A 24,961-nucleotide genomic window follows, 5' to 3' on the forward strand; every position below is an offset into this window, starting at 1 on the left:
TACATATTTAGCTTCTTGTTTGGATGTGGCCACTAGAGGGCCCCAGTGAGAACTCAGCTCCATCTCTAAGAAAGGTACTTGTCATTTCAAGAATTTAAGACTCCTAGGTACTGATGATGATGAATTGTGATTTCGTTTATTTAGGAGAACTTAACTGAACTTTTGCCCAATATTTTATCATGTTTATCCATATTCGATTGCAGTAGTTGTATTGTGTACTGTTTTATATCCAGATACTCCAGCACTATATGAGTGGATTTAGTACCGATGGAACACTGTGCTTTACTTCTGGGCACGTGGATGAACCCATATTGTATATTGCAATTGTATATAATCTGAGGCCCATTTAATTCCAATTTAAACTCACATAGAAATTTAAAATGACAAAAATAATGAATTCTATAGTTTTTTTCTTGTGAAAACAAGGGTATCAGTCTACTGGCCTTTCCCGTTCTATGCTTTTGTCTCTTGAGAGCAAGGCTAGCCCTCTCTGGTTTCAGGCTTTATCCACATTTCTCTTTCCTCTGACCTTCCTCGCTAGCCCTGATTGCACATTGTATATCTGAATGCCGGGAAATGGCTTCAGAGCTATTGAAACCAAATCCTCAAATTTTTAATTAAAGGATCAAAATAATCTAGAAATTCTGTGCCTCATCCAGGAAAGGAGAGAGGATGTGACGGGAACGTTTAATAGTTATAAAACTGGTTCACATTTAATGAGTGCTTTCTATGTGCCAGGCACTGTGCTTAGCACTTTACTATCTCGTTTAAACCTCACAGTGACTGTAAGTATGTTAGTAATGTTGTTATTATTATTCTGTTTTATTGATGAGAAAACGGAGACTTGGAGAAATTAAGCAACAAGCATTTAAATCCATGTGATTCTGAATTACTTAGCCAGGACTCTTCCAGTGTCAAAGGAGAGAGAAGTTTTCAGAGACAGTTCTGGGGCTGTGATTATTTATGAAAGCAGTTCTTCATCCTCATTTCCCTACACTGTTGAGTCCAAATTTACTGTCTTATCTCTGGGTAACATGTACACACACACACTTTTTTTCTTTATTTGAGCCCTTAAATCATTACATTGTTTGTATACCTAACACTAAAGAATAAATGTATATCACATCCAAACACGTGTTATTTAAATACATTCTCTACAGTCATGGTTACAAATTAAGTCTTTCTGAATAGTGGTTACAACTTTGTTTGACAGTATATTAGTGTTGTGTGCTGAAATGTCATTACAACTTTGTGTGGCATAATATATTGAGTGCTGTCTGCTTACCATGTGTCTTTTTCCCTTTAAATTGTATTCATTAAATTAATGTCTATACTTGTATTTCCTCCTTACCCCATTTTAGGGCAAAGCAGGTGACCCAGGACCCCAAGGACCATCTGGCCTTCCAGGACCAGAGGTAAAATGTTGGTGGGAAGATGATAAATTTGGGGAAAAATAGTAGGAATTACATTTGATTGATAAAACATGTTTGTACATAATAGGCTTTAGAAAGGTTCTCTTTAAAGTTTACATCTTTGTAAATAGTCTGGATTAAATGTTTTCTTTTGTGTCAGGAGATATGTGACAGTTACCCCCTAAAAATAAAAAATAAAAAGGTATTATTAGCCACATTATAGTCCTGATTCTATCACAGCTGGTTTATTTGTTTCTGCACAACTATTAATAAACACATACTTGCCCTAAACCGGTTTGGGCTCAGTAGATAAGAGCGTCGCTCTGGTGGACTGAAAGATCCCAGGTTCGATTCCAGTCAAGGGCATTGGTTGTGGGCACATCCCCAGTAGGAGGTGTGCAGGAGGCAGCTAATCGATGTTTTTCTCTCATCGATGTTTCTAACTCTCTATCCCTCTCCCTTCCTCTCTGTAAAAAATCAATAAAATATATTTTTTTAAAAATTACACATACTTGGGCCTTGTAATCAAATTTTAGGACATTCTAGTAAACTGCACTGAATTTTTAATGCAAAATGCTTCCAGTTTTGCTATATGCAGATATAATTTGGATCCCATTCCTTAGAATAAGTACAATTAAGTCTGTGGTACATACATCAAATTTGCTGTGTATTCTTTGAAATTTTGACTTTGGCTTAATGCTTGATGTACAGTGGCTTTTTCCCCCCTGCAAGCCTACAACATAGAACATAAGCTTCTGAGGTGAAACATTTGAGTTTTTAAATATTTGAGTTTTTAAATATTTGAGTTTTTAAATATTTGAGTTTTTGACTCACTTAATGAGTCAAAGAGATACATACCCCAGGGAGCTGAAGCTCACTCTAGTTCAGAAATATGTCAAAATATATATTCATACAAGGTGTCCCCCAAAATGTATACACACTGTAATAGCTGAGAGCTCAACTTTGAAAATGAAATGTATTTTAATAAACACTGCCTGTATAATTATTCAAAATGGGTGTATACATTTTTGGGGACACCCTGTATACACATGCTAGTAGAAACACACACATACACATACATCCAACTCAGAATCATGGACCCAGCAGTGAAACTGAGAAAATGAATTTTTGGCTTCAGAATACATAACTCAGAGCAATAAAGTTCCCCCAGTGCCGCAGCCATGGGCATTGCTTCTAGGAACTCTGTGTGGATGTTTTTTCACTCTCTGTGTAAATGCTTTCTCACTCTCTGTGTAAACCGTAAGATCTAGTTACTCCACAACTGTCTTTCAGGGTTGGCTAGTTTCTTCAACAAATGTCTCTTCTTATTTATTGTCAAATTTAAAACACGTTGTATATTGATAGTTCAAAAATCTAAAAAAAAAACTACATTGTGTACCTACTTTTATTAATAGGGAGATGCCGGGAGGTAAAACACAGCACTATATGGATGTAATCATTCTGGGAAGAAGGAAGTTGTTATGAGTAATTAAAACAGTTAGTAGTGGGTCATTAAAACAGTAACTAAGAGACTAATATAAGTTCATATCTTTTATGAGCCTGCATTTTAAAAATCATCTCTTACGCAAATCTTCCTGGAATGAATCGTATTTACCTGTCTTCGCGTACTGAGGATACAGAACCTAATTTACCTTTTATTACCTTTGAAGGCTGTTATGATGAACATGGGTTGTTCTGTTGTAACTTCAGTTATAGATGGTATGTGCACTAGGAAGGACGGTGTCACCTCCTTGCTCTTAGAGTGGTTTTGAATCATTTTCTTTTTTTATAAAGTCAGGTTAAAGGATACATGGGCCATGTTTTTACTTAATACTTGGTCTTCCTGGGATGTTTCCTTTTCTCTGTTGCCTTTGAGACTATGATTTGCAGTCACCATTCAGAGCACTGTTGCATTGGCTTTGCCTTCTGCACTTGTCATGCAGGGTCCTGAGCCCTGACTCAGCAAATCTGTGACCGTTTGTCCTCCTCACCTGTATTGCATTTTTTCATGGGGCTGAAGACATAACCTATGCTTTCCCAAGAACTGATGCAAGGTTGTTTTGGGAAACGGGGCCCAGTCCAAAGATTGTAACTTCTTCTTGATCATAAGAATAAAATATGTCGGCAATCATATATTAGGCAACACTTTTTATCCAACATTAGGCTTTTAAGAGAATTGCAGGTCCAAGAATTTAAAATTAATATGTTTAATATTATAGCAAGCCAGGAAAGTTTCTACTTGTACAGTACATGAATTTTCTCAGATAAAAGGTCTCCTATGTTGTGCTGAATTTAGACTTTATCCTGTAGGCAATGATGAAAGATTTTTAAGAAAGGGAAGGAAGTGATCAGACTGGTGTTTTTGACTTATGTGTAACAGGAGCAAAGGTAAAGGGGGAGAGAGGGAGAGGACACAAGACTAAATTTTTACTTGCTAAACTTGCGTACTTGTTTTTCAATATAAACTTTACCATAAGTCTATCTAGCTTCACTAAAAAATATTGTTATTATATTTATTAGGTTTGACTTACATTTATAAATTAATTTAGGGAGCAGTGATATATTGAATCATCCTCTCCAAGAACAATGTATACCTTTCATTTAAGTCTATTTTTTTGTGTTTTTCAGGAATGTTTTAAAGTTTTCCTCATATAGGTTTCTGTACATTCCTTATTAAACTTGTTCCTATTTTATCTTTGTTGTTGCTGTTGTAAATGGAATTTTCTCTATCATTCTATTCTCTAATAGGTTTCTGTATAGTATATGAAGATTATTGATTTCTGAACATTACCTTTACATCCTGCTACCTTAATGGTTTCTTATCTTTGAGTCAGCTTTACCACTGATTTTCTAAAATTTTGTAGACATGCTCTCATGTATTTTTCAAATAGAGATCATTTTAGTTCTTTCCCAGTTCTCACACCTCTCATTTAATTCTCATGTCAAATGGCATTGTAGTACCTCTAGTACGGTGTAGAAGAATTGGAAGTAGTGTGCATTCTTGCCTTGCTCCTGATCTTAATGGAAATACTGTGTTTCATCATGAAGTAAATGCTGGAATTAAAATTAAAATATGCATATATTTTATCACTTTAAAAATATTCATCAATTTCTTAGTGTTTTTAATAAGGGATGATTATTACAGTTTGTCAAATATATATATTTTGGCAAATATTTATTATTTTTTCAACATCTAGGGAGGTAATTATATTTTTTCTTTTAGATCTATTTATATAGTATATTATAATAAAGAATTTTCTATTAATTATTTTTATATAATGAATATGTCTTCATAAATTCTATATATTGATTATTTCTATATAATGACTATTTTCTATTTCATTAAAAAATTTTATTTCATCATGGTCTATTATTTTTTTAATCTAATGCTAATTCTACTAATATTTTTATTCTACATCAATATTTATAAGTGATATTGATCTATACTTTTATTTTTTTGTACTTAATTATCAGGTTTAGGTATAAATGTTGCATTTGTTTCAACAAAATAATTAAGAGGCCTTCAGTTTTAATGCTCCGGCATAACTTATGACACATTTGGACTATCTTATCTGTGGGGCTTTGGTGGAATTCCCCTGGGAAACCATCTCAAATTGAAGCTTCGAAGCTTTTTTATGGGGTAGTTCCCTGATAAATTTCTTCAGAGCTTCTGTGGAAATTAGCCTATTTAAGCTTTCTACAGGGTTAAATGTTATTTCCCTAGATAATGATCTGTTTCATCTAGGCTGTCAAATTTACTTTCAGATAAACCTACAAAATATTCTCTTATGATTTTTTTAAAAAAATTTAATGGTTATTTCCCATGTATCATTTAAAAATTAAAAATTGTTTTTTTAATATTTGTGCTTTTCCCCTTTTTCTTAATTGGGCTTGATTCAGTTCGTCTATTTTGATGTTTTTCTCAAAAGAATTCTAAAAACTTTATCTACACAGCGTCTTCTTTTATCTTTATTATTTCCTTGAGCTTCTTTTGGTTTATGTTGTTCTTTTGATTTGGAGCTGGAATTCCATTTCACTTATTTTCATTCTTGAGATTAAGAGCTATGGCTTTCCCTCTGGTCACTTTAAAAATGTATCCCATAAACAGACTGACAGCTATCTGAGGGGAGGGAGGTTGGGGGGCTAGATGAAAGAAGGTGAAGAGATTGAGAAAAAAACACATCATATATATAACACATAGACACAGACAACAGTGTGGTGTTAGCCAGAGGAAAAGGGGTGGGGGATATGTGGAGGTGGGCAGAGGGTGGAGAATGGAGACAGAAAGAGACTTTGCTTGGGGTGGTGGGCACACAATGCAGTGTGCAGATGATGTATTGAGTGGTACACTTGAAACCTATATGTTTTGTGAACCAGTGTCACCCCAATAAATTCAATAAAAAATAAATACATAAAATAAAAAAACAAAAACAAATGCATCCCATAGATTCTGGTATGGAGTATTTTTATTGCCATACTTTTAAGATATTTTGTAATTTCCCTTTTAAGATGGTTTGTATTTTTCTTTTCATACAAGAGTTATTTAAAATTGAAAATTTCCAAGTGGGAAAGCCTGTTGGTTTTTATTTTAATAATTCCTGATTATATTGCATTGCTATCCAAGACTATTGTTCTAATTTTGGAACTTACCAGTCTTTTCTTTTTTTTAAATATATTTTATTGATTTTTTACAGAGAGGAAGGGAGAAGGATAGAGAGTTAGAAACATCAATGAGAGAGAAACATTGATCAGCTGCCTCCTGCACACCCCCTACTGGGGATGTGCCCACAACTGAGGTACATGCCCTTGACCAGAATTGAACCTGGGACCCCTCAGTCCACAGGCTGACGCTCTATCCATTGAGCCAAACAGGTTAGGGCACCAGTCTTTTCTTTGTGACTTAATGTATGGTCACTTTTTGTGAATGTTCCATATGTACTTGACCAGAAGGTATATTTTCATAATCAGATATGAAATTTAATATATAGTGGATTTTCTCTTCCTTGTTGACTATGTTCTCTAGTCATAGAAGCTATATCTTCACCTGTTTGCAGGGGTCTGATTGCTCTGTCTGTGTTAATGGGATGGACTCTGGCTCCTGTTGATCCAGTTGCTGTTGGGGCCACACTGGCACTCATTTCTCCCTCCTTCACTATCCATTTCAAATTCCCCTCATTCTCAGTTCTCACCTCAGTAGGTCTTGGTGGCTTATCAGATGGTTTAACCTAAACCTTTGTTACTGAAACACATGAACTTTTGATAGGAGCGCCACAAAATGTCCAATGTATTACCTGAGTTCCACACGTATTCCTTCCTGCCCTTTTTGTGTAAAGCAGTTTTGCCCTCCTTTTGCTTCAGTGTCCATGAACCATGCCAGTCTGGTGACTCCTCTTTCCAAATGCCCTGCTGATGGCCATCCGTTTTACTTTACTGGGAGTTTGGCTGTGTCTCCTGTCAAGAGAGCGCCCTTTTGGGAAACAGCATATCCAACCCTAAAGAGCCCAAGCTCAAAAGCAGCGGTTCTCAACCTGTGGGTCGCGACCCCTTTGGCAGTCGAACGACCCTTTCACAGGGGTCGCCTAAGACCATCCTGCATATCAGATATTTACATTACGACTCATAACAGTAGCAACATTACAGTTATGAAGTAGCAACGAAAATAATTTTATAGTTGGGGTCATAACATGAGGAACTGTATTTAAAGGGCCAGAAGGTTGAGAACCACTGCTCTAAAGGAAGGGAAAACAAACTCTTAACTAAAATATGTACAGTGGGGCCTTGACTTACGAGTGTCCCGACTAATGAGTTTTTTGAGATACCAGCTGTCTCTCAGCCCATTTTTTGCATTGAGTTGACAGAGTAATTTGAGTTAACGAGCTCCTTAATGAGCTCGGTCTCGGAACGAATTAAACTCGTAAGTCAAGGCCCCACTGTAATCTGCTTTAGTAATAATACTTACACCTGACACAATGGGGGCTGTGGTAGTCTACAGTCATTCTTCAGAATCCAGCTGGTGAATAAACCTATGCTCTTACAGAGACCACCACCTGTACATAGTTTAGATCTTTAATGACGGCACTAATCGCTGACATTCTGTCCACACATAATATGATTGGCAGCCATGTAAATGTGAATGATTGGCTGATCCTGGGAACCTAATTATAGGAGTATTCCTGCCATTTAGTCTCCTCATTTGATAATCTCATTCTAATTATTTGTTACAGGTTTTTTGAGATACCTATTATACGTTAATCACTAAAAACGCTAAGGTGAATTAGATTAGGTCCTGACTTCAAGGAGCTTATATTTTTAAAAAAATCAATATTCAATTCAGACTATCTCAAAGCCTTCACTATCTGTCTTTTTCAAAGATATCAAGATTAATTAAGTTTCATAAAATAAAATATTAAATATCAAGTAATTTTTTTAATTAAATCTTTATTGTTCAGATTATTACATTTGTTCCTCTTTTTCCCCCCATAACTCCCCTCCTCCCAGTTCCCGCCCCACCCTCCGCCCTCACTCCCCACCCACTGTCCTCATCCATAGGTGCACACTTTTTGTCCAGTCTCTTCCCGCATCTCCCACACCCCTTTCCCCCCCAAGAATAGTCAGTCCATTCCCTTTCTATGTCCCTGATTCTATTATAATCACCAGTTCATTCTGTACATCAGATTATTTATTCACTTGATTCTTAGATTCACTTGTTGATAGATGCATATTTGTTGTTCATAGTTTGTATCTTTATCTTTTCTTCTTCTTCCTCTTCTTAAAGGATACCTTTCAGCATTTCATATAATACTGGTTTGGTGGTGATGAACTCCTTTAGCTTTTCCTTATCTGTGAAGCTCTTTATCTGACCTTCAATTCTGAATGATAGCTTTGCTGGATAAAGTAATCTTGGTTGTAGGTTCTTGGCATTCATCACTTTGAATATTTCTTGCCACTCCCTTCTGGCCTGCAAAGTTTCTGTTGAGAAATCAGCTGACAGTCGTATGGGTATTCCCTTGTAGGTAACTGAGTTTCTTTCTCTTGCTGCTTTTAAGATTCTCTCTTTGTCTTTTGCCCTTGGCATTTTAATTATGATGTGTCTTGGTGTGGTCCTCTTTGGATTCCTTTTGTTTGGGGTTCTCTGCGCTTCCTGGACCTGTAAGTCTATTTCTTTCACCAGGTGGGGGAAGTTTTCTGTCATTATTTCTTCAAATAGGTTTTCAATATCTTGCACTCTCTCATCTTCTGGCACCCCTATAATTCTGATGTTGGTACACTTGAAGCTGTCCCAGAGGCTCCTTACACTATCTTCGTATTTTTGGATTCTTTTTTCATTTTGCTTTTCCGGTTGGGTGTTTTTTGCTTCTTCAGATTTCAAATCTTTGACTTGATTCTTGCGCTCCTCTGGTCTGCTGTTGGGTGTCTGTATAATATTCTTTATTTCAGTCAGTGTATGCTTAATTTCTAGTTGGTTCTTTATCACAACCTCGAGGGTGAGGGTCTCATTAGATTTCTTGTAGATCTCATTAAGTTTATTGGCAGTTTCTAGAAAATTATTGAAAGACCTTAAAAGTGTGGTTTTGAGCTCTATATCCTCCATTTCTGTCATGTTTCTTTGTCTCCACATTTTTTATGCTTTCTTGGTGCACCCCCTTGTGGTCTTTGTGCGCAGTCTTGTTGTAGTTAAGCCTTGATTGTTGTATGTAATACTGCGTGGGATTTGACCTCCAGGCCAACTGGCTGTGAGAATCAGCTGTGTCTGCAGTGAGAGAACTTCTGTCCTGTAGAGAGGTGCTAATCTAGCCTTTGCCTGAGGCTATCCGGCAAATGGCTCTGTGCAGGGCTTGGGCGGGGCGGGTCCCAGGGGATCAACAGGGCGGGCGGGCGGAGTGAGCAGTTATGGCTGCTCTCAGTCCCGTCCCCAGGGCTCTGCCTCTCAGAGTCCCAGCATCCGCTGCAAACCTCGGAGAGAAAGCTGCCTTCGAGTTCTGACCGAAGCCAGACAGTCCCGCTTCTCCCGTTTGAGTCTGGGTCCCTAGAGACTCGCCCGGCTCTGGAGCTCAGAGTCTGAGACTCCCTCCCGATTGAAACAGACAACCTCGCCCTCAGCCGACAGCCCGCTCCACGCGCACTCCGCACCTTAGTATTTGACTTCAGCACTGGGCCTCCTCTGAGTCTCGGTATGCTATTCTCTTTCCTCCTAGTTGTAGAACTTCCACTCAGCCAGCCTTCCTGTGGTTCTGGATGATGTCCGTTCCGTCTTGTAGTTGTATTTTTGAAGTGGTTGTTCGAGGCAGCAAACTCCAGCGTTAACCTATGCCGCCATCTTGGTTTTTCCCTCAAGTCATTTTTAAAAGTCTAAAGCCAGTGTAATGCTCAGAAAAAAAAATTATAAAATAGCCAAAAGATTTTTTTTTGGTCTCTCCATTCTATATTCTTTCCTTCTTGGGCATGAGTTCTTGTCTACCTCAAATGATACATCTCTTTCTTTCCATAACTTACCCTTCTAAGCCTGTTTTAGAGAAAAACCTGATAAATATATTTCAATCCAAGCAATAAATAGTTAACTAATTGCAATGTAATCCCCTTTCAGAGATATTTACATTTCAACACTAAACATAAAACCTGGAACTAATGCAATAAGTCTTGAATTTGTAGAATTTTGGGTGTTATTTAGTTAGCAGGGAAAAAATGTGGGTGATTAGAAACTATGATACTCCTCAAATTAATCATACCATATAAGTGGCCATGTACACTACCAACAAGACAGGACAATACTGGATAATATTTCTTGCTAGTGCCTTTTAGTTCAAAAGTTCACGTCTCCATAAAAGTTGGTGAAAGTATAGCACTCAAGTTTTTGTTGTAAATTCTATATTACCTGACATTGGCATTGAAAAAAACTGTTACCATTAAAAAGTGCCTGAACAAATGTCACTTCAAACCACTTCAAACTGTTTTTTTCTTGCTTCTTAGTATTTTACTTATTGTAGGCAAATTATGAAATTGCTGTAAATATATCTATGCATTTAGCACTTCACAGAATTAAAATATTAGAAATATTTTAATATCAAGATAGAGCATCAAGTGCTTTAAAATTTTTCCATACTGGTTCTTTCTTAGTAAGAATATATGGAAAATGCCATACAGGAATCTTTTCTATTCCTTTAAGCATAGTAGGATCAGTTTTGAGCACTAGCCCCATGCTTCCTCCCAATGCTAACAGCAAACCACCTTTGAATGTGGTTGCAGGATACTTAGAATGTGTGTTGATTCAGCTGTTAACCTCCCTTTGTTACAGAGATTATCAAGTAGTTGAGTTTTGGATGATGTTCTTCATAAATGGGGCCAGTTGTTTACTACAAAAATGAGCTGAAACCAGTAATCACAGAGATGTCAGAAGTGGTCAAGCAATGGGTCCTCTTTTCCACCAGCGTGGTCTTCATTAGAGACAAAAGACCAAAGTTCATTTAAAGAGTCTGCTCATATCAAGCAAAAGCATGCTTCCAAATGTCCATTTTAGCACCTGCATTGATTAACAGAGTAAGCCAGCCTGTGGCCAACTACATGAGTTGATAGGTTCCGTTCACTTTTTGTTAACTTTTTGTTAACTTTTTGTTAACTTTTACCACTTGGGTTTGGCCAAGGAACTTGGTATTTTTAGTTATTATTCAAGAAGTGGTTATGAAAGAAAACACCTGATTAAGCCAGTCAATAAACACTTATTTCTTGAGATCCTATTGTGTGCAAAGCTATACCTAAGTAAGTTATATATAACAATATATTATACACAACCTGAGGAAATTTGTAGTCTAGTTGGGGAAAATAAGGTATTTACATAAACTGTTAGACAATGATAAAGGCATTATATGGGAGTTAAATAAGTCGTCAGAGTTCAGTGTTAGTAGAGAAAGTAACATGAGGTGGAAGAATTAGGGAAGACTGGATGGAAAGGATGGGTCTTGAATTATATTGCTGATAAATAAATGGCAGGAAAAAGGGGAAGGCTTTTCAGGCAGGGTGAATCACATGAGCAGAGCCTGAACATCTAGCAAATATGCATGTTGGATTTACAAAATTAGTGAATAAAACGTACTAGCTGATACAGATTCCTTGTGTTGGTATGGAGCGGCAGATAAGGTTGTAAAACTAGGTTGTGTCAAATTGCGTAAGACCTTTGATTCCAAGCTGTCTCTGAGGCTGAGTATTCAGAGGCTCAGTGGTCAGGTCTAGTATCATAATTCTTGCATTGTCAAAAAGAGGTGGTGAGCAGATTTTTTAAAATGCCCTCTTAGGTCACATCTTTGGCACCCAGTATCTACATTGATCTTTCTTCCCATTTATTCAATTTTTGAAATGCCTCTGATAATATAGCACAGCCACCCACGTGAAAATGCACTCGCCTTCTGAAAAGTAGGATAACCCAATGTATTAGTCAATTATTGCTAACAGCTTCAAGGCCAGCTTTTTGGAGTAAGGTGCATTTTTCTCAGCAAGTCCTAGAAATAGGAATACATCCCATCTAACCAGTATATAATTTTAGAAAGAAAACAACACAGCCACAAGATTCATTCCATTTGGAAAAACAAAGTATGGAAAACAACATAGAGTGGCCCAGGTCCGTAGCTGTGAATTTAGAACAACAGTAGGCAATTGATACATACCACTTTCTCAAAACAATATAAATCAGCTTTATACATCACCCAACTTCCCACTCCCTGGCACAAACACACACACCCTGAAAGGGCGAGAATCTGAGATAGTCTCCAGAATATACATTTTATGAAGCCGGGGAATATTTTTGTTCTGTAGCACTTATGTTCAGTGCCAAGAACCATGCCTGTCACTGAGTAACTCCATGTTGAATGAGTGGATTGATATGATTCATGAAGACACTCATTAGAATTTGAAATGAGTCACATATATAGGCACAGAGTACCTAAAATGATACTTATCCAAAGGTAAGCATCAAATCATTGTCATGCTATTACCCCCCCGCCCACCAAAACAATTTGAAATCTGAGCTTCACTGATTTTTATCTGGGGACAAGTTCTCTAAGGATCTTCAAATGGTTGCTAACTGTTGTCTACCAAAAAGCAAGTGATTATCAAAGCACCCAATACCAATGGCCCATTTGTTTTATAGTTTTTTTGAGGTATAATTTACATAGATACCTAGATGAATATATATTTATACAATTTGATAATTTTTGGTCCATGTATAACTCGTGAAACAGTCACCAAAATAAAAATAGTGAACACATCCGTCAAAACAGAAGCTTCTTTGTAATCTTTCTTTTATGGCCCTCATGTTCCTCCCTTCCCCAGTCTACTCCTTATCTGCTTTTTGTCACTATAGGTCATATAAAGAAAACGTCTGATTAAGCCAGTCAATAAACACTTATTTCTTGAGTTCCTATTGTGTGCAAAGTTGTACCTAGTAAACATGTAAGTTATATACAACAATATATTATACACAACCTGAGGAAATTTGTAGTCTAGTTAGGGAAAATAAGGTATATACATAAACTGTTAGACAATGATAAAGGCATTATATGGGAGTTCAATAAGTAGTATCAAATAATGGTCAAAATAGTTTACTTAAAAATTATAAATTTAATGTAATATTGTGAAAATTTCAGTAAAATAGCAGTGGACTTTGCAATTGACTTGTAGGTTCTTTTAAGAGTGACTTCAAACATACTGTGAATACTATTTAAACAAAGTCTTATTTAGCACAAGGAGTGTATGCTTTTATCATAAGGAATTGTATTGTTTTTTGCTGTTGTGGATTTTTCTCTGCTGAGTTTTTCGGATGCAACATATAAACGGAATTCAGCTGTACTATATTTTTGCTCAAATATATAGAATTACAAAAGGGGAAAATATATGAATAGCAATAATCATTTGCAAAGATTTTCAACAATATCATAATGGAAAAATCTGTTTATGATGGCTATTTAGATCTAAAACAGCAAAAGAGAATGAAAGAGAGCCAGATACCTAGATGAATTCTTTATTTTGCATTTATTTTTCTAGAAGCTCATTTTCTATTTTTGTTTTTCTCAGAAGATAGAACAGTTCCTTAATTTGCAGTTGTGTGCTGCCTTGTGCTAAAATTTAGTTTCTATAGTTTACTGGGAAAGTGAATTTATTACTTTTACTCTTCACAATTTTTTGGCATTAACTTTTGGATGGGTTATTCTCACTCAGAAAAGGTTATTTTAATCTTTTTTATTGCTTTCCTGAAATGGTATGTATTTCCACAAATGCTAAAGAACAGACTTTTATGATTATTATTTTGGATCTATGTCTCATACTGAATTCTCCTCTTATAGGTCCTTTCTCCCTCTGGGTACATTCTTTCTTGCTTACATATGTGAAATTTCAGTCCTATATATAGAAGCTATGCTGGTTGACTTAGGGATTTTTTGTTGTTGTTGTTTTGGTATTTTTTGGCTTGGTTTCTCAAAGGGTAACTTATGAAACTGGGTAATTGAAAATAAAATTGTTCAATTTGTTTTTAACTTGGTCGTCAATTCAGGCCATCAAATATTTATTGAATGTGCTGTATATCCAGCACTAGATGAAGCTTTACATAACTTTTCCCTCTAGCAATTCATAATTTATATGTTGTCCTATCTTAAATGATTTGTTAGCTTTATCTTTTCTTAATATGACTATTTCTCTAAAGGATCTATTCATCTCTACTTTTTTACACTTAAAAAACTACAAAGAAGATAAATTTAAGCCAAACCATATTGAGTTCTTGTATATGTAAAGCAAAATGGATATAAAAATCAATGAAAATTTGAAAATTTTCAGGAGTTAAATGGCCTAAATGCCATTCTTAGCTATAACAACCAAGCATTTTAAAGCTGTCTTATAAAATACTAGAAATGTTTAAATTTCTCAAAATAAATAATCCAAAATCTGAGGTTTACTCATTTAATCTGGGGGAAAATTCAATGAATTTAAATTGTTACAAACTGTTGCCTACCAAAAACAAATGATTATCTAAAATACCTGATACTAATTACCTTTATTCACATCTTTATTAAGGTATAATTGACATACTGACGTAGTTATATTATAAAATAATAAGATGAATATATTTAAATTATGCAGTTTTATAAATTTTTCATGTATGTATAAACTATCACCAAGACCAAGATAGTGAATGTATCTGTCAAACTCAATAGTGTCCTTGTTCACCTTTCGTAACTTCTCCCTTCTGTTTTTCCTGACCCTCCCCTTTTCAGACTACCACTGATCTACTTTTTGTTAGTATAGACTAATATGAATTTTCCTAAAGTTTTTATATAAGTAAAATTACATAATGTGTAATCCTTTATAATCTGAGTTCTTTATTTTAGCATAATGCATTTGAGATTCATCCAGGTCGCCGCATTCAGGTTGATTTCATTTTACTGATATGCTATTATTACTTTATCCATTAGGTTGTTTTGTGGATTGTTTATCCATTTGAACCATTTCCTTTTACAAAAAGACTATAAATCTCAATAGAAAACAGAGACTTCAGAGACTTCACTCCTGTTGCTAAGCACTAATGTGCTTGATATATGCCAGAGAGCACTGTACACTTACTTTATTAGGACATTCTAGCTTCCAAACGCCTGACTACTGCCAGAGTCACAATACAATATTTCACTTTTATAATGTCCCAGGAAACTAATGGAATCTGCTAGTGCCTTTGGTTCCCAGTTTTTGCTTTAAAAAAGGCGTGTGAATTAGTCTCCAGCCTTTAGTAATTAGAGAATAATAAAGCATTGTTTTTACTGAAGAGAATGCTGAGTCATTCTTCCCTGTGCAGTAAACAGATGTGAGGGGTCCAAAAATAGAAGATGCATTTTTACTTATTATTTTTCAAGCTTCCTTAGGTTTCTACTTCTTGATAAAAATTGATTAGATTATTTCTGTTAGGAAGGCATCAGATGCAAGATATAAAATCAGTATACAAAGATCAGTATACAAAGATTAGTTGAACAAACTATCAGAATGAAAAATTAAGAAAACAATCCTATATAATAAAAGTGTAATATGCAAATAAACCGAGCAGCAGAACAACTGAACAATCAATCAAAGAGTAATATGCTAATGATATGCTAAGGCTGCTCAACTGCTCGCTATGACATGCACTGACCATCATGGGGCAGACAATCAACTGGTTGACCAGTTGCTATGACATGCACTGACCACCAGGGGGCAGATGCTCTGACCATAGATTAGCTTGCTGCTGGGGTCCGGCCAATTGGGACTGAGCGAGAGGGGCCAGACATGCCCTGGAGCCCTCCCAGGGTCCTTCCCTGGCTGATGGTGCACCGGTGGGGTCCCTCAGCCTGGCCTGCACCCTCTCACAATCCGGGACCCCTCAGGAAATGTCAGAGAGTCGGTTTCAGCCCAAACCCACAGGCCACTCCCCTTGGAAGGGTGCCAGACACAGGGCTCATGGCTGGTGAGCACTGCTGCGGCAACGTGAGCCTCTCCTGATCGGGACTGATTGGATGCAAGCTGATGGCAGGCACAGTGGGGCCAGGATGAGCGGGAGTGGCAGGTAGGAGCTGCAGGCGGTGTTGGACTGCGGGTTTGGCCTAATCCCTGAAGGCCACCCAGAGGGACCCCCCACCCATGCACGAATTCATGCACCGGGCCTCTAGTTCTGTTTATAATTGCATCAAAAAGGACGTAATTCCAGGAGGTGAAAAACCTGTACACTAAAATCTATGACATTGATAGAAGAAATTAAAGGCACTATAAATGAAAAGATTTTCTATTCTTATAGTTTAGAAAAATTAATATTGTTAAAATGCCCATATTACACAAAGCAATCTACAGATTTAAGACAATCACTATCAAAATCACAGTGGCATTTTTCACAGAAATAGAACAATTCTAAAATTTGTGTGGAACCAAAAATGACTCCAAATAACCAGAGCAATCTTGAGCTGGAGACATCATGCTTCCTGGGTTGAAACTATATCCCAAAGATATAGTAATCAAACAGTATAGAATCAGCATAAAAACAAACACATAGATCAATGGAACTGAATAGAAAGGCCAGAAATAAACTTAACTATATATGTTCATTAATCTATGACAAAGGAGCCAAGAATATAAAGTGTGGGGAAAGATAATCTCTTCAATAAATGATGTTGGCAAAACTAGACAGCCACATACAAAAAAGTTAACTTGGACCCCTTATTTTATACCATTCAGACATACCTCATGTTATGTGCCTTGCCTTACGGAGCTTCACAGACATAGTGTTTTTTACAAATTGAAGTTTTGTGGCAACTCTGCACAGAGCAAGTCTATTGGTACCATTTTTCTGACGGCATTTGCTCACTTTGCGTCTTTGTGTCACTTTGCTAATTTGTACGATATTTCAACTTCTTCATTGTAATATTTGTTTCTTTGATTTGTGATCTGTGATCTTTGATATCACTATTGTAACTGTTTTGGTGCACCATGAAATACAGCCAGGTAAGAAGGGGAACTTAAATTATAGATGTTGAGTGTTCTGACTGCTGCACTGACCGGCCATTCCCCAGTCTCTTTCCCTCTCCTCAGGCTTCTCTGTTCCTTGAGACACAATAATATTGAAATAGGCAAATTAATAACCCTACAATGGCCTCTAAGTGTTCAAGTAAAAGGAAAGGTTGCACAACTCTCATTTTATGTCAAAAGCTAGAAATGATTAAGTAATGAGGAAGGCATACTGAAAGGTGAGAAAGATTAAAAAAAAAAAAAGCTAGGCCTCTTGCACCAAACAGTTAGCCAAGTTGTGAATGCAAAAGAAAAGTTCTTGAAGGGAATTAAAAGTGCTACTCCAGTGAACACATGAATGATAAGAAAGTGGAACAGCCTTATTGCTGAGATGGAGAAAGCTTTCGTGGTCTGGGTAGAAGACCAAACCAGCCACAACATTCCCGTAAGCCAAAAGCCCAATCCAGAACAAGGCCTAACTCTTTTCAATTCTCCGAAGGCTAAGAGAGAGGAAGCTGCAGAAGAAAAGTTTGAAGTTAGCAGGGGGTGATTATGAGATTAAGAAAAGAAGCCATCTCTATAACACCAAAGTGCAAGGTGAAGGAACAGTACGGATGTAGAAGCCACAGCACTTTATCCGGAAGATCTAGTTGAGATAAATATGAAGGTGGCTACATTAAACAATAGATTTTCAATGTAGATGAAACAGCTTCATATTGGAAGAAGATGCCATAAACATACCAGCTAAAAAGGAAAAGTCAATGCTTGGCTTCAAGGCTTAAAGGACAGGCTGACTGTCTTGTTAGGGGCTAATGTAGCTACTGACTTTACATTAAAGCCAGTGCTCATTTACCATTCCAAAAATCCTAGGGCCCTTAAGAATTATGCTACAGCCACCCTGCCTGTGCTCTATAAATGAGCAACAAAGCCCAAATGACAGCACAGCTGTTTACAGCATGGCTTACTGAATATTTTAAGCCCACTGTTGAGACCCACTGCTCAGAAAAACTTTTTTTCCCCAAAAATATTAGTGCTCGTTGACAATTAACCTGCTTACCCAAGGGCTCTGACTTGATGTCCAAAAGATTAATGTTTCATAACTGCTAACACAGCACCCATTCTGCAGCCCATGGATCAAGGAGTAATTTCTACTCTCAAGGTTTATTATATAAGAAATACATTTTGTAATGTTGTAACTGCTATAAATAGTGATCTCTCTGAAGGATCAGGGCAAAGTAAATTGAAAACGTTTGTGAAAGGATTCACCATTCTAGATGTCATTAAGAACATTCATCATTCATGGGAAGAGGTCAAATATCAACAGTAACAGGAATTCGGAAGGAGTTGATTTCCACCCTGTTAGGGGACTTCGAGGGGTTAGACCAGTGGAGGAAGTAACTGCAGATGTGGTAGAAATAACACCATAACTAGAATTAGAAGTGGATCTGAAGATGCGACTGAGCTGCTATGTTAAAAAATTAATTGCTAGGAATTTCATGATAAACATTTAATGGGTGTGGAGTTGCTTCTTATGAACAAACAAAGTGGTTTCTTGAGATGGAATCTACTCCTTGAGGTGAAGATCCTGTACAGATTGTTGAAATGGCAACAAAGGATTTAGAATATTACATAAACTTAAGTTGATAAAGCAGTGGCATACAACTCAATGGAAAAAAATAAAATATTATTGAATCGTTAAAATGTTATTCAGTCTTTAAAAAGAGGGAAATCACACCATTGTGACAACATGGATGCACCTTCAGGGAATTACGCTAAGTGAAATAGGTCAGAGAGAAAGAGAAATACTGTATGCTCTCTTTTATATGTGGAATCAAAAAACCAAACCAAAACAAAATTTATAAATACAGAGAACAGATAGGTGGTTGCCAGAGGTGGTGGGAGGGGGACAAAAATAGGTAAAGGTGGTCAAAAAGTACAAACTTCCAGTTATGGGTAGTAAAGGGTAAAGGGGGCCAAGTATATGGTGACAGAAGGTGAAAAAATAAAATAAGTCATGGAGATGTAATGTACAGCACTATGACATAGTGAATAGCATTGTATTATGTATTTGAAAGTTGCCAAGAGAGTAGATCTTAAAAGTTCTCATTATAAGAAAAAAAATGATAACATTTGTGGTATGTTAACTAGAATTGCTATGGTGATTATTTCACTATATATACATACTACAGGCCTGGTGCACTTGGGGTGGTTGGGGGACCCTCAGCCCAGTCTGTGACCTCTTGCAGTCGGGGACCCCTCAGGGGATGACCACCTGCTGGCTTAGGCCCGCTCCCTGGGGGATTGGGCCTAAGCTGGCAATCAGACATCCCTCTGGCAGCCCGGGAGCCCTCAGGGGATGTCCACTTGCCAGCGGGGAGCAGGCCTAAGCTGCAGTCAAACATCCTTAGCACTGCTGAGGAGGTGGGAGAGGCTCCCACCACCACTGATATAGTTCCTAGGGCAATGGAAATTAAGGAGAAAATAAACAAATGGGACTACATCAAATATTCTGCACCACAAAAGGAACCATCAACAAAACAATAAGAGAGCCCACTGCATGGGAGAATATATTTGCCAAAGTTAATAAGGGTTTAATCTCCAAAATTTATAGGAAACTCATACAACTTAACAAAAGGAAGATAAACAATCCAATCAAAAAATGGGCCAAGGACCTAAATAGCCCCCTTTGGAAAGAGGACATACAGAAGGCAGAGAGACATATGAAAGCATGCTCAAAGTCACTAATCATCCAAGAGATGCAAATCAAAACAACAATAAGGTATCATCTCACACCTGTCAGAATGGCTATCATCAACAAATCAACAAACAAGTGCTGGCGAGGACTTGGAGAAAAAGGAACCCTCATGCACTGCTGGTGGGAATACAGACTGGTGCAGCCACTGTGGAGAACAGTATGGAGTTTCCTCAAAAAATTAAAGATAGAACTCCCATTTGACCCAGTAATCCCACTTCTAGGAATGTCTTTTTTCTTTATTGGCTGGAACACATTCCTTTATCTACTATTTGGTTAGTAGTGGTATAATATATATAGGAAAGGTAGAATAAATGCTTGATTCTTTATTTTTGTTTACCAGTTTTCAGAATGAGTTGGCTTCCTTTCCTCCTCTAAACATACACAGTGTTTTTGTTGTTGTAGCATTATGAACTTATGAATTTAAACATATTTGACATGTTTGCATCCATTGCAATTCTTATTCTTATTGAAGTTCATATTGTTTCCTATCTGGCCAATGGGATCCTCTCCAAGCTCCTAGAGTTCTTTTAAAAAAAATTTTATTAATGTATATTTTATTATTGATAGTATTATATCTCCAATTTCCACCTCTTCCCCACCCACCACTCCTCCCAGCCCTTACTGACCCCTCCCAGGTCTTCACCCCTTATTGCTCATGTCCATGGGCTATGCATATAAGTATATAAGTTCTTTCATTTATCCCCCATCCCCACATTGAAGTATGTCAGTCTGTTCCATGCCTCCCTAGAGTTCTTTCAACAGGACTCTAGATAGTGTTCTTGCTTTCCATGGAGATGCTCTGAATCAGTGGTTGTAAACCTGTACCCAATGGCTGAAAGTAGCCACCAAGCATGTTGTCCTTTTTCTTTTCAAAAGAAAAAGTCAGTCATTCAACAACAACAACAAAAATCTTATTTTTAGCACTAGTTGTGGGGAATATGAATGTTAATACAACACAAAACTGCCTTCAAGGAGTTTATAATCTGACAAGGAAAACAAAACAAGCCAAAACACTACATAAGTGACTTCATAGGACCCAGGATGGTATGAGAGTTCTTACAAGGGACCTAACTCAAGGTATGGGGGTCAAAGAAAGATTTACAAGTAGAATACTATTCAATCTTTTACTTAAAGTATTAGTCTTCCAGTTGAAGAAAGAATGATTTAAGACAGAGTAGGCATAAGTGAACCTGATTTCCTTTAATTAGAAAAGTAGTCAGCAAGTCTATATTAAACATATTCTATTCTAAAACTTTCAGAAATTTGATTTTGTGATCAGTCTTTCTGTTATCACTGCCTTTTTTTCTGCCAGAAATGTTCCTAAGATATATTTTTCTACAGAATCCTGGTTTTAAATTGGAGTCATGGCATGTCTGCCCTAATCCAGCCTGGATGAGTCAGTATCCTTTCTTTCGATTTTTCTTTCCAAGGAGAGCATTTCAGGATCAACCTTGCTACTCTCTTTTACTTGTGGGAGTTTTTATTACCATCATTCTGATCCCTCCACTGAACTACCTTTTCTAGCCTACATTCACTGGAACCTCCTTTACTTTAAAGATGCCAATTCTTGAACTTCTCTGACTTTCTATTTCTTTGTCCCTGTCAATAGGAAACACAGAAACAGCTTTATCTGTGACAAAATAAATATAATTGCAATCAAATTAAAATTGAAATCCTTAGCTTATTATTATTATTGAAACTGGTCATGATGAACAACAAAATAATTCATTATTTCAGCAAGAAGATTAATTATTTTAGAGTAACATTCTAGGCCTTTTCCCAGCACAGAATTTATTTAACATTATAGTACATCTCTGTTTCTTAAACCAACGATTTTAGTCTACTAAAGCATAATTTCCAGAAAGGGAAAATTATGATTCTCAGGCAAATATGAAGTAAATATGGTCAGAAATTTTATTCAACTCATTAATTAATGATGGTACCAGTAAGAGGTTAAGATGAATTCAATGGGCATTTGAGGAGATAAGTATTTATAGACATACTAGAGGCCCAGTGCACGGATTCACACACCAGTAGAGTCCCTCAGCCTGGCCTGTGTCCTCTTGCAATCCAGGATTCCTCAGGGATGTTGGAGAGCCAGTTTCAGCCCAATCCCTGCAGGCCAGGCCAAGGGACCCCACTGATGCACAAATCTGTGCAACAGGCCTCTAGTATGCATATAAGATCTTTGGTTAATCTCTTCCCTCCCTCTCCCCTCCTCCTTCCCTCTGAGATTCATCAATCTGTTCCATGTTTCCATGCCTTTGTGTTGAGTGTCTGCCCCCTAGTGGTCATGGCCAGTTGGCCTGTTGGCTGGTCACTTAGGCTTTTATATATATAGACTAGAGGCCCAGTGCACAAAATTCGTGCACGGGGGGCGGGGGGGTGTCCCTTAGCGCGGCCTGCACCCTCTCTAATCTGGGACTCCTCAGGAGGCAGTCGGACATCCCTCTCATAATCCGGGACCTCTGGCTCCTAACCACTCACCTGCCTGCATGCCTGATTGCCTCTAACCGCTTCTGCCTGCCAGCCTGATCCCCCCTTAACCTTTCCTCTGCCAGCCTGATTGATGCCTAACTGCCCTCCCTTGCAGGCCTGATTGCCCCCAACTGCCTTGCCCTGCCGGCCTGATTGCCCACAATTGCCCTCCACTGCCGCAACCCACCTCCTCCGCTGGGCCTTGCTTCAACTGTGTGCATGGCCATCTTGTTACGGACATCTTGTGAGGGCCATCTTGTAATGACATTAGGGTGTGATGCATGAGGGTGTGACGACCACCTAGGCTATTATTAGTATAGACTAGAGGCCCGGTACACAAAAATTTGTGCACTCAGGGGGGTCCCTCAGCCTGGCCTGTGCCCTCTCGCAGTCTGGGACCCCTCAGGGGATGACCACCTGCTGGCTTAGGCCCACTCCCTGGGGGATTGGGCCTAAGCTGGCAGTCAGACATCCCTCTGGCAGCCTGGGAGCCCTCAGGAAATGTCCACTTGCCAGTGGGGAGCAGGCCTAAGCTTCAGTCGGACATCCTTAGCGATACTGAGGAGGCAGGAGAGGCTCCCACCACCACTGCTGTACTGGCAGCCATCAGCCTGGCTTGTGGCTGAGCAGATCTCCCCCAGTGAGAGCACACAGACCATCAGGGGGCAGCTCCTGCATTGAGTGTCTGCCCTTTGGTGGTCAGTGTGTGTCATAGTGACCAGTCATTTCCAGTCATTCTGCTGTTAGGGTCAATTTGCATATTACCCTTTTATTATATAGGGTAGAGGCCTGGTGCATGGGTTGGGGCCAGCTGGTTTGCCCTGAAGGGTGTCCCCGATCAGGGTGGGGGTCCTGCTGTGGTGCCTGGCCAGCCTGGGTGAGGGGCTGAGGGCTGTTTTCAGACCTGCCACACCCCCTTCAGGGTGGGGGTCCCTGCTGGGGTGCCTGGCCAGCCTGGATGAGGGGCTGATGGCTGTTTGCAGGCTGGCCACTGCCCCCAGCCACCCAAGCTCACAGTGGAGGCTGGCTGGAAGCAGGTATCTGGGATTTATTTATCTTCTATAATTGAAACTTTGTTACCTTCAGTGGAGGCCACAGCCAGCCAGGGCATGCAGGAAGCTTGGCTTCCTCCATCGCCAGGGCAACCAAGCCTCCTGCTTGCTCCAGCTCCTTGGCTGCGGCCGCCATCTTGGTTGGGTTAATTTGCGTATAGTTGCTCTGATTGGCTGGTGGGCGTGGCTTTGGGCATAGCAGTGGTGTGGTCAATTTGCATGTTTCACTTTTATTAGATTAGATATGGGAACGCTAGAATAAAATAGTTGAGTTAGATATAAAACTGATTAAAACCCTGTATATTAATCCATAATCTTTGGGGTTATTTTTCTCATCAGACACTAGTTATTTATACCACTACCTAACAAAAATTTACCAGCTACCATGTAGTGAGTAAACAGTGAGTCCTTGGGTGGCCATGAGTCCTATGTGGCATTTAAAAGGCCTATTACAGACCTTTTGTCTTTTTTTCCAAGTTGTAGATCATTTTTTGAATAAGACTCCCACTCCTTTAGACTGGATTAGAGGTGTGGGGATTGTTCATGAATGCCTGATATAGCAAGCTCTGTTTTAGTACACTTTGTAAGTTTAGTACAGTGAGGCCTTGACTTATGAGTTTAATTCATTCCGTGACGGAGCTCGTAACTCAAATTACTCGTATGTCAAATCAAAAGTGAACGAGTGAAACACGTGATGCTGGGCTGATGTTGTGGTGTTCACTGTGACGTTCACTGCACCAACTAGTGGTGGGGTATCTGAAGCTGGCTCGTAACCCGAATTTTAGCTCGCAACTCAAAGCAAAAAATCGGCTGAGAGACGGCTCGTATCTCGAAAAACTCGTTAGTCAAGACACTCGTAAGTCAAGGCCCCAATCTATTCCAATGTTAACTGCCTAACAATTAACCTTTAATATTGAGTTTTTGAAGAGTACAAATTGTTCTAACTGGACATGCGAGAAAAGCAACAGGAGTTTTTATATGCTTAATAGATTGAAAGTAATCTGCTATGGAATAAACTTTTCATTTTTATGTTCCCTAGGGTTTTCCAGGTGATATTGGTATTCCTGGACAAAATGGCCCTGAAGGATCAAAGGTAAAAAAAGAAAAAAGTATGATATCTATAGTTTTCTATCTCATACTTCAATGAATTGCTTAAAAAATATATTAGGAAATCAGAACATTTCTGGACATTTTTGAGGTGTCTCAGGTGCATTTAATGAACTATGTACATCTTGTTTCAGGATAATCAGGAAGTAGTTTGCATGTCGGGTTCTTGTGGTGTCCTTGGTTGAGTTAGAGTATGTTATCCAGTCTTTTGGGTTCAGGTCATTGAAAAACTCTTTTTCTGGTTTAGTCTAGATTTAGATTAGGATGACAGTGTTTGAAAAGCACATAAATCATTGAAAACGTATTTTTAAAGAGATGAAAAAGACACACCTAAAAGCCATAGTATATAATAAATGGATGTAAGTGTTCTGACCACTAAAACCCTTTCATGCTCATAAAGTATCCACAGATTAAAATAAAAGAAAGCCTAGGTGTGCTGGAATTGATATAGCATGAAATATTTTTTTAAAAAAACTAAGCATTTTAAACTGCCATTACTGTCAAAAATTTAAATACCAAGCTTTGTCAAGCAGGCTGACATAGAATGAACATTATAATAAATAAAGTATTGAGAAAATAAAGATATCGAAAGATAAGAAAAAAAGCCTGAAATTTGAAGAATTATCAGGTTATGAAGTACAGCTGCTGTGGAAGGTTAT

At 38.1% G+C, this 24,961-nt stretch overlaps 1 protein-coding gene across 1 annotated transcript in view; it reads left to right on the plus strand.

Annotated features, from left to right (window-relative positions):
* The window catches only part of COL24A1 (collagen type XXIV alpha 1 chain), a 281,993-nt gene that overhangs the window by 86,470 nt on the left and 170,562 nt on the right, over nt 1–24,961 (plus strand). Inside the window, exons 19-20 of the mRNA XM_023758248.1 lie at nt 1,362–1,415; nt 24,235–24,288. Of these exons, the coding sequence (XP_023614016.1) occupies nt 1,362–1,415; nt 24,235–24,288 (108 nt within the window). The remainder of the gene's footprint in view (nt 1–1,361; nt 1,416–24,234; nt 24,289–24,961) is intronic.

This window comes from Myotis lucifugus, unplaced genomic scaffold (genome assembly GCF_000147115.1).
Source record: "Myotis lucifugus unplaced genomic scaffold, Myoluc2.0 scaffold_126, whole genome shotgun sequence".
In the NCBI taxonomy this organism is placed as follows: Eukaryota; Metazoa; Chordata; class Mammalia; order Chiroptera; family Vespertilionidae; genus Myotis; species Myotis lucifugus.